Source organism: Eleutherodactylus coqui, chromosome 1 (assembly GCF_035609145.1).
Source record: "Eleutherodactylus coqui strain aEleCoq1 chromosome 1, aEleCoq1.hap1, whole genome shotgun sequence".
In the NCBI taxonomy this organism is placed as follows: Eukaryota; Metazoa; Chordata; class Amphibia; order Anura; family Eleutherodactylidae; genus Eleutherodactylus; species Eleutherodactylus coqui.
Window position 1 is genome coordinate 19,933,823 of NC_089837.1, and position 12,006 is coordinate 19,945,828.

At 41.1% G+C, this 12,006-nt stretch overlaps 1 protein-coding gene across 4 annotated transcripts in view; it reads left to right on the plus strand.

Annotated features, from left to right (window-relative positions):
• DRC1 (dynein regulatory complex subunit 1) overlaps positions 1-12,006 on the plus strand; it is a 93,115-nt gene that overhangs the window by 3,731 nt on the left and 77,378 nt on the right. For all 4 annotated transcript variants that reach the window (XM_066594476.1, XM_066594495.1, XM_066594486.1 and 1 more), the window contains exons 3-4: positions 5,569-5,656; positions 6,503-6,615. In XM_066594476.1, the coding sequence (XP_066450573.1) occupies positions 5,569-5,656; positions 6,503-6,615 (201 nt within the window). The remainder of the gene's footprint in view (positions 1-5,568; positions 5,657-6,502; positions 6,616-12,006) is intronic.

A 12,006-nucleotide genomic window follows, 5' to 3' on the forward strand; every position in this document is an offset into this window, starting at 1 on the left:
GTCGATTAAACGAGTCAGCTGAGCTGGCCATGACCAAATGGAGTGGAGCTCAACTGTAGCCGACCTCATCAAGCAAATCTGCAGTGTAAAGCATAGGGGAATGAGATAATGCGGGAGGTCTCAGATTACCCCATTGACGGGACACCTCAACCGGGGTCCCTGCTAACAGCCTAGCCCTGGAGCACCGAAAGGAGGATCCATCTACTGTGTGCGGCACCAAGGGTGGTATTATTACTACCTGGGGCTCTATGGGTGGCATTATTACTACCTGGGCCTCTATAAGTGGCATTATTACTACCTGGGGCTCTATGGGTGGCATTATTACTACCTGGGGTACCATGGGTGGCATTATTGCTACCTGGGGCACCAAGGGTGGCGTGATTACTACCTGGGGCACTAAGGGTGGCGTGATTACTACCTGGGGCACTAAGGGTGGTGTTATTACTACCTGGGGCACCAAGGGTGGCGTTATTACTGCCTGGGGCCCAAGAGTGGCATTATTTCTACCTGGGGCTCTATGGGTGGCATTATTACTATCTGGGGCACCAAGGGTTGCGTTATTACTACCTGGAGAACTATGGTTGGCATTATTACTATCTGGGGCTCTATGGGTAACATTATTACTACCTGGGGTTCTATGGGTGACACTATTACTACCTGAGGCTCTATGGGTGACACTATTACTACCTGGGGCACTATGGGTGGTATTATTACTACCTGAGGCACTATGAGAGGTATTATTACTACCTGAGGCACTATGGGTGGCATTATTACTACCTAGGGGAACTATGAGTGGCATTGTTACTACCTGGGGCACCATTGGGAGCATTTGTTACTACGTGGGGCACCATGGAGGGCACTACTAATACCTGGGGCACTATGGGTGACATTATTACTACCTGGGGCACCATGGGTGACATTATTACTACCTGGGGCACCAAGAGTGGTGTGATTACTACTTGGGGCACCAAGGGTGGCGTGATTACTACCTGCGGCACCAAGGGTGGCGTTATTACTACCTGGGGCCCAAGGGTGGCATTATTGCTACCTGGGGCACTATGGGTGGCATTATTACTACCTGGGGCACCAAGGGTGGCGTTATTACTGCCTGGGGCCCAAGGGTGGCATAATTGCTACCTGGGGCTCTATGGGTGGCATTATTACTACCTGGGGCACCAAGGATTGCGTTATTACTACCTGGAGCGCTATGGGTGGCATTATTACTACCTGGGGCTCTATGGGTGACACTATTACTACCTGGCGCACTATGGGTAGTATTATTACTACCCGAGGCACTATAGGTGGCATTATTACTACCTGGGGCATTATGGGTGGCATTATTACAACCGGGGCACTACGAGTGGCATTATTACTACCTGGGGCACTACAAGTGGCATTGTTACTACCTTGGGCACCATTGGGGGCATTTGTTACTACGTGGGGCACCATGGGGGGCACTACGAATACCTGGGGAACTATGGGTGACATTATTACTACCTGGGGCACCATAGGTGACATTATTACTACCTGGGGCATGCCGCAGGTAGTAATCACGCCACCCTTGGTGCCCCAAGTAGTAATAATGCCACCCATAGTGCCCCAGGTAGCAATTATGTCACCCGTAGAGCCCCAGGTAGTAATAATGTCATCCGTAGAGCCACAGGTAGTAATAATGCCACCCATAGAGCCCCAGGTAGTAATAATGCCACCCATAGAGCCCCAGATAGTAATAATGCCACCCATGGTGCCCCTGGTAGTAATAATGCCACCCATAGTGTCCCAGGTAGTAATAATGTCACCAATAGTGCCCCAGGTAGTAGTAATGTCACCCATGGTGTCCCAGGTAGTAATAATGTCACCCACAAGGGTGGCGTTATTATTACCTGGGCACCAAGGGTGGTGTTATTACTGCCTAGGGGCACCAAGGGTGGCGTTATTACTACCCAGGGCACCAAGGGTGGCGTTATTACTGCCTGGGGACCAAGGGTGGCATCATTACTTCCTGGGACACCATGGGTGACATTATTACGACCTGGGACATCATGGGTGACATTATTACTACCTATGGCTCTATGGGTGACATTATTACTACCTGGGGCACTATGGGTGACATTATTACTACCTGGGGCACTATGGGTGGCATTATTACTACCTGGGGCTCTATGGATGACATTATTACTACCTGGGGCTCTATGGGTGACATTATTACTACCTAGGGCTTTATGGGTGACATTATTACTACCTGGGACACCATGGGTGACATTATTACTACCTTGGGCACCATGGGTGACATTATTACTACGTGGGACATCATGGGTTACATTATTACTACCTGGGGCACCATGGGTGACACTATTACTAACTGGGGCACCATGGGTGACATTATTACTACATGGGGCACCATGGGTGACACTATTACTAACTGGGGCACCATGGGTGACATTATTACTACCTGGGGCACCATGAGTGATATTATTACTACCTAGGGCTCTATGGCTGATATTATTACTACCTAGGGTTATATGGGTGACATTATTGCTGTCTGGGACACTATGGGTGGCATTATTACTACCTGGGGCTCTATGGATGACATTATTACTACCTGGGGCTCTCTGGGTGACATTATTACTACCACCTGGGGCACTATGGGTGGCATTATTACTACCTGGGGCTCTATGGATGACAATATTACTACCTGGGGCTCTATGGGTGACATTATTACTACCTGGGGCACTATGGGTGGCATTATTACTACCTGGGGCTCTATAGATGACATTATTACTACCTGGGGCACCATGGGTGACATTACTACTACCTGGGGCACTATGGTTGGCATTACTACTACCTGGAGCTCAATGGATGACATTATTACTACCTGGGGCTCTATGGGTGGCATTATTACTACCTGGGGCACCATGGGTGGCATTATTACTACCTGGGACATCATGGGTAACATTATTACTACCTGGGGCACAATGGGTGGCATTATTACTACCTGGGGCACTATGGGTAGCATTATTACTACCTGGGGCACCATGGGTGGCATTATTACTACCTGGGGCACCATGGGTGGCATTATTACTACTTGGGGCACCATGGGTGACATTATTACTACCTGGGGCACCATGGGTGACATTATTACTACCTGGGACATCATGGGTAACATTATTACTACCTGGGGCACAATGGGTGGCATTATTACTACCTGGAGCACCATGGGTGACATTATTACTACCTAGGACACCATGGGTGGCATTATTACTACCTGGGGCACCATGGGTAGCATTATTACTACCTGGGGCACCATGGGTGACATTATTACTACTTGGGGCACCATGGGTGGCATTATTACTACCTAGGACACCATGGGTGGCATTATTACTACCTGGGGCACCATGGGTAGCATTATTACTACCTGGGGCACCATGGGTGACATTATTACTACTTCGGGTACCATGGGTGACATTACTACTACCTGGGGCACCATGGGTGACATTATTACTACCTTGGACATCATGGGTGACAATATTACTACCTAGGGCTCTATGGGTGATAATATTACTACCTAGGGCTCTATTGGTGAAATCATTACTACCTGGGGCTCTATGGGTAGAATTATTACTACCTGGGGCACCATGGGTAACATTATTACTACCTGGGGCACAATGGGTGGCATTATTACTACCTGGGGCACCATGGGTGACATTATTACTACCTGGGGCACCATGGGTGGCATTATTGCTACCTGGGACACCATGGGTGGCATTATTGCTACCTGGGGCACCATGCGTAGCATTATTACTACCTGGGGCACAATGGGTGGCATTATTACTACCTGGGGCATCATGGGTGACATTATTACTACCTGGGGCACCATGGGTAACATTATTACTAGCTGAGGCACAATGGGTGGCATTATTACTACCTGGGGCACCATGGGTGACATTATTACTACCTGGGGCACTATGGGTGGCATTATTGCTACCTGGGACACCATGGGTGGCATTATTACTACCTGGGGCACCATGCGTAGCATTATTACTACCTGGGGCACCATGGGTGGCATTATTGCTACCTGGGGCACCATGGGTGGCATTATTGCTACCTGGGGCACCATGGGTGGCATTATTACTACCTGGGACATCATGGGTAACATTATTACTACCTGGGGCACAATGGGTGGCATTATTACTACCTGGGGCATCATGGGTGACATTATTACTACCTGGGGCACCATGGGTGGCATTATTACTACCTGGGACACCATGGGTGGCATTATTACTACCTGGGGAACCAAGGGTAGCATTATTACTACCTGGGGCACCATGGGTGACATTATTACTACCTGGGGCACCATGGGTGACATTACTTCTACCTGTGGCACCATGGGTGACATTATTACTACCTGGGGCACCATGGGTGGCATTATTACTACCTGGGACACCATGCGTGGCATTATTACTACCTGGGGCACCATGGGTAGCATTATTACTACCTGGGGCACCATGGGTGACATTATGACTACCTGGGGCACCATGGGTGACATTACTACTACCTGGGGCACCATGGGTGACATTATTACTACCTGGGACATCATGGGTGACATTATTACTACCTAGGGCTCTATGGGTGATAATATTACTACCTAGGGCTCTATTGGTGAAATTATTACTACCTGGGGCTCTATGGGTGGCATTATTACTACCTGGGGCTCTATGGGTGACATTATTACTACCTGGGGCACCATGGGTGACAATATTACTACCTGGGGCACCATGAGTGATATTATTACTACCTGGGGCACCATGGGTGACAATATTACTACCTGGGGCACCATGGGTGACATTATTACTACCTGGGGCACCATGGGGGACATTATTACTACCTGGGGCACCATGGGGGACATTATTACTACCTGGGGCACCATGGGGGACATTATTACTACCTGGGGCACCATGGGGGACATTATTACTACCTGGGGCACCATGGGTGACATTATTACTAACTGGGACATCATGGGTGACATTATTACTACCTGTGGCACCATGGGTGACATTATTACTACCTGGGGCACCATGGGTGACATTATTACTACCTGGGACATCATGGGTGACATTATTACTACCTGGGGCACTATGGGTGGCATTATTACTACCTGGGGCACCATGGGTGACATTATTACTACCTGGGGCACCATGGGTGACATTATTACTACCTGGGGCTAACTGCACAGCAAACTGAACTCTATCCTGGACACTGACAGGTTAAAGCTGAGTCATTTTGTCCATTTTCTGCTGTATTGCGTTCTATCATGTCTTCTGCTCCAGTTACATCCAAAGCTGCAGTCACAGTTCTCCAGGCTGCCACTGCACAAGTTCTTTTCACTCCGTTACATTGCATTGTGGGAGCCCGTATGTACTTCAGACTACTATACAGGGCTGGTGTGAACACCACATCTCCCACAATGCAGTACAGCAGAGCACGTTCTCTCAGTACACGTCAGAAGCGTGATGGTTACATGTGGATATGTTCACATCTTGGACATTAATCTGTTCTTGTTGGCACCAGGGAGGCTCTCGGCGAGGACCCCGATGCCATGAAGGAAGGTAAAAAGACGCCTCGCAAGAGTTACAAGCAGATCGACGACAGCAGGCAGGTGAGAGACTCCTAATATTACTGCCAACGGCGGCCATTGTAGTGCCTGTGGGGTTGGTCTATAGATCAGCATCGTTATTTAGGTACGCCTCACTTTCTTTACTTCTGCTGTGACCTTGTGTCACTATGCACTGTAGTTCTAGCATTGTATTTATAAAGCATGGAGATCTGAGCTGCAGAGCAGGAAATTCTGGGAGGCCCTTCACATTTTCACAGCCCCCATAACAGTGACAGCAATGCTGCGATACTGCTGATCTACCTACACTGGGCGTCTCTCCGCCTCTGGAAGCAAACTGTGAGGTTCCTTATTCATTGTCAGCAAGCAGAGGTCCTAAAAACAGTGAGAAAAAAATCCAATAGAAAGTTGCACAACTTCTCATTATACATTGAAGAAGCTCTATTTACATGAAATCTGAAAAACTGGGAAATGCGCTTATATAGTACATACAGAAGAGCGGCGCCACCTGCTGGCCAAAGTGGGTAGGCGTTTAGAAATCTGTTTTTGAAATTCCAAGCCCACATAAGAATACAGACACACTGATGGGCACGAGTAGAACCTGTCATCAGCCAACTTGTTGATGGTTTCCAAGTTGCAACAGATTTTTTTCTAACCTTCACAAAAAATCTGAAGCAGATATAAACCAGGTATGCCGGACATCCACCTGCTTATGTTTGCATTCAGCTAGGAGATCTCACTTTTATTTAGCCCTTTTATCCAGGGTGATGTATCTGCCGAACATCCCATGGTGCCAACTCTGCCCACCAAAGGACTGTTGAGACCCGAGCTCTGGCTCCATGAATAAACTTACATTAAACATTATGGATAACTCACTTCATTTTCCTGCAGAGACTCAGCAAGCTGGTAAATGATGGGACGCAGCTGGTGACAAACATCCAGGTGGCAGCTGATGCCAGGGAGATACAGCGGAGGGCAGACGAGGAGGAAATGAGAAGGCTGAGGTAAACTAAATGATCAACAATAATATATTGAAGAACTGTCCCTCTCAATAGTCCTGCAGGGAAAGCAAATATTCTGCATCCCACCCATGTACAAGAATGCTATAGTACTGCTATAATACTGCCCCCTATGTACAAGAGAATAGAACCGCTATAATACTGCCCCCTATGTACAAGAATATAACTACTATAATACTGCCTCCTAAGTACCAGAATATAACCACTATAATACTGCCCCCTATGTACAAGAATATAACTACTATAATACTGCCTCCTAAGTACCAGAATATAACTACTATAATACTGCCCCCTATGTACAAGAATATAACTACTATAATACTGCCCCCTATGTACAAGAATATAACTACTGTAATACTGCCCCCTATGTACAAGAATATAACTACTATAATACTGCCCCCTATGTACAAGAATATAACTACTATAATACTGCCCCCTATGTACATGAATATAACTACTATAATACTGCTCCTATGTACAAGAATATAACTACTATAATACTGCCCCCTATGTACAAGAATATAACTACTATAATACTGCCCCCTATGTACAAGAATATAACTACTATAATACTGCCCCCTATGTACAAGAATATAACTACTATAATACTGCTCCTATGTACAAGAATATAACTACTATAATACTGCTCCTATGTACAAGAATATAACTACTATAATACTGCCCCCTATGTACAAGAATATAACTACTATAATACTGCCCCTATGTACAAGAATATAACTACTACAATACTGCCCCCTATGTACAAGAATATAACTACTATAATACTGCTCCCTATGTACAAGAATATAACTACTATAATACTGCCCCCTATGTACAAGAATATAACTACTATAATACTGCATCCTATGTACAAGAATATAACTACTATAATACTGTTCCCTATGTACAAGAATATAACTACTATAATACTGCTCCCTATGTACAAGAATATAAGTACTATAATACTGCCCCTATGTACAAGAATATAACTACTATAATACTGCCTCCTATGTACAAGAATATAACTACTATAATACTGTTCCTATGTACAGGAGTATAACTACTATAATACTGCCCACTATGTACAAGAATATAACTACTATAATACTGCTCCTATGTGCAAGAATATAACTACTATAATACTGCCCCCTATGTACAATAATATAACTACTATAATACTGCCCCCTATGTACAAGAATATAACTACTATAATACTGCCCCTATGTACAAGAATATAACTACTATAATACTGCCCCTATGTACAAGAATATAACTACTATAATACTGCCCCCTATGTACAAGAATATAACTACTATAATACTGCCCACTATGTACAAGAATATAACTACTATAATACTGCCCCCTATGTACAAGAATATAACTACTATAATACTGCTCCCTATGTACAAGAATATAACTACTATAATACTGCCTCCTATGTACAAGAATATAACTACTATAATACTGTCCCCTATGTACAAGAATATAACTACTATAATACTGCCCCCTATGTACAAGAATATAACTACTATAATACTGCCCCCTATGTACAAGAATATAACTACTATAATACTGCCCCCTATGTACAAGAATATAGCTACTATAATACTATCCCCTATGTACAAGAATATAACTACTATAATACTGCCCACTATGTACAAGAATATAACTACTATAATACTGCCCCCTATGTACAAGAATATAACTACTATAATACTGCCCCCTATGTACAAGAATATAACTACTATAATACTGCCCCCTATGTACAAGAATATAACTAGTATAATACTGCCCGCTATGTATAAGAATATAACGACTATAATACTGCCCCCTATGTACAAGAATATAGCTACTATAATACTGTTCCCTATGTACAAGAATATAACGACTATAATACTGCCCCTATGTACAAAAATATAACTACTATAATACTGCCCCTATGTACAAGAATATAACTACTATAATACTGCCCCTATGTACAAGAATATAACTACTATAATACTGCCCCCTATGCACAAGAATATAACTACTATAATACTGCCCCCTATGTACAAGAATATAACGACTATAATACTGCCCTCTATGTACAAGAATATAACTACTATAATACTGCTCCCTATGTACAAAAATATAACTACTATAATACTGCCCCCTATGTACGAGAATATAACTACTATAATACTGCCCCTATGTACAAGAATATAACTACTATAATACTGCCCCTATGTACAAGAATATAACTACTATAATACTGCCCCTATGTACAAGAATATAACTACTATAATACTGCTGCCTATGTACAAGAATATAACTACTATAATACTGCCCCTATGTACAAGAGTATAACTACTATAATACTGCCCCCTATGTACAAAAATATAACTACTATAATACTGCCCCCTATGTACGAGAATATAACTACTATAATACTGCCCCCTATGTACGAGAATATAACTACTATAATACTGCCCCCTATGTACAAGAATATAACTACTATAATACTGCCCTCTATGTACAAGAATATAACTACTATAATACTGCTCCCTATGTACAAGAATATAACTACTATAATACTGCCCTCTATGTACAAGAATATAACTACTATAATACTGCTCCCTATGTACAAGAATATAACTACTATAATACTGCCCCCTATGTACAAGAATATAACTACAATAATACTGCTCCCTATGTACAAGAATAGAACTACTATAATACTGCCCCCTATGCACAAGAATATAACTACTATAATACTGCCCCTATGTACAAGAATATAACTACTATAATACTGCCCCTATGTACAAGAATATAACTACTATAATACTGCTCCCTATGTACAAGAATATAACTACTATAATACTGCCCCCTATGTACAAGAATATAACTACAATAATACTGCTCCCTATGTACAAGATTATAACTACTATAATACTGCTCCTATGTACAAGAATATAACTACTATAATACTGCTCCCTATGTACAAAAATATAACTACTATAATACTGCCCCCTATGTACAAGAATATAACTAAAATAATACTGCTCCCTATGTACAAGAATAGAACTACTATAATACTGCCCCCTATGCACAAGAATATAACTACTATAATACTGCCCCCTATGTACAAGACTATATCTACTATAATACTGCCCCTATGTACAAGAATATAACTACTATAATACTGCCCCCTATGTACAAGAATGTAACTAATATAATACTGCTCTCTATGTACAAGATTATAACTACTATAATACTGCCTCCTATGTACAAGATTATAACTACTATAATACTGCCTCCTATGTACAAGAATATAACTACTATAATACTGCTCCTATGTACAAGAATATAACTACTATAATACTGTCCTCTATGTACAAGAATATAACTACTATAATACTTCTTCCTACGTACAAAAATGTAACTACTGTAATACTGCCCCCTATGTACAAGAATATAACTACTATAATACTGTTCCCTATGTACAAGAATATAACGACTATAATACTGCCCCTATGTACAAAAATATAACTACTATAATACTGCCCCTATTTACAAGAATATAACTACTATAATACTGCCCCTATGTACAAGAATATAACTACTATAATACTGCCCCCTATGCACAAGAATATAACTACTATAATACTGCCCCTATGTACAAGAATATAACTACTATAATACTGCCCCTATGTACAAGAATATAACTACTATAATACTGCCCCCTATGTACAAGAATATAACTACTATAATACTGCCCCCTACGTACAAGACTATAACTACTATAATACTGCCCCCTATGTACAAGAATATAACTACTATAATACTGCCCCCTATGTACAAGAATGTATATAATATAATACTGCTCTCCATGTACAAGAATATAACTACTATAATACTGCTCCTATGTACAAGATTATAACTACTATAATACTGCCTCCTATGTACAAGATTATAACTACTATAATAGTGCCCCCTATGTACAAGAATATAACTACTATAATACTGCTCCTATGTATAAGAATATAACTACTATAATACTGTCCTCTATGTACAAGAATATAACTACTATAATACTGCTCCCTATGTACAAGAATATAACTACTATAATACTGCCCTCTATGTACAAGAATATAACTACTATAATACTGCTCCCTATGTACAAGAATATAACTACTATAATACTGCCCCCTATGTACAAGAATATAACTACAATAATACTGCTCCCTATGTACAAGAATAGAACTACTATAATACTGCCCCCTATGCACAAGAATATAACTACTATAATACTGCCCCTATGTACAAGAATATAACTACTATAATACTGCCCCTATGTACAAGAATATAACTACTATAATACTGCTCCCTATGTACAAGAATATAACTACTATAATACTGCCCCCTATGTACAAGAATATAACTACAATAATACTGCTCCCTATGTACAAGATTATAACTACTATAATACTGCTCCTATGTACAAGAATATAACTACTATAATACTGCTCCCTATGTACAAAAATATAACTACTATAATACTGCCCCCTATGTACAAGAATATAACTAAAATAATACTGCTCCCTATGTACAAGAATAGAACTACTATAATACTGCCCCCTATGCACAAGAATATAACTACTATAATACTGCCCCCTATGTACAAGAATATAACTACTATAATAATGCCCCCTATGTACAAGAATGTATATAATATAATACTGCTCTCCATGTACAAGAATATAACTACTATAATACTGCTCCTATGTACAAGATTATAACTACTATAATACTGCCTCCTATGTACAAGATTATAACTACTATAATAGTGCCCCCTATGTACAAGAATATAACTACTATAATACTGCTCCTATGTATAAGAATATAACTACTATAATACTGTCCTCTATGTACAAGAATATAACTACTATAATACTTCTCCCTACGTACAAAAATGTAACTACTGTAATACTGCCCCCTATGTACAAGAATATAACTACTATAATACTGTTCCCTATGTACAAGAATATAACGACTATAATACTGCCCCCTATGTACAAGAATATAACTACTATAATACTGCTCCTATGTACAAGAATATAACTACTATAATACTGCCCCTATGTACAAGAATATAACTACTATAATACTGCCCCCTATGTACAAGAATATAACTACTATAATACTGCCCCCTACGTACAAGACTATAACTACTATAATACTGCCCCCTATGTACAAGAATATAACTACTATAATACTGCCCCCTATGTACAAGAATGTATATAATATAATACTGCTCTCCATGTACAAGAATATAACTACTATAATACTGCTCCTATGTACAAGATTATAACTACTATAATACTGCCTCCTATGTAC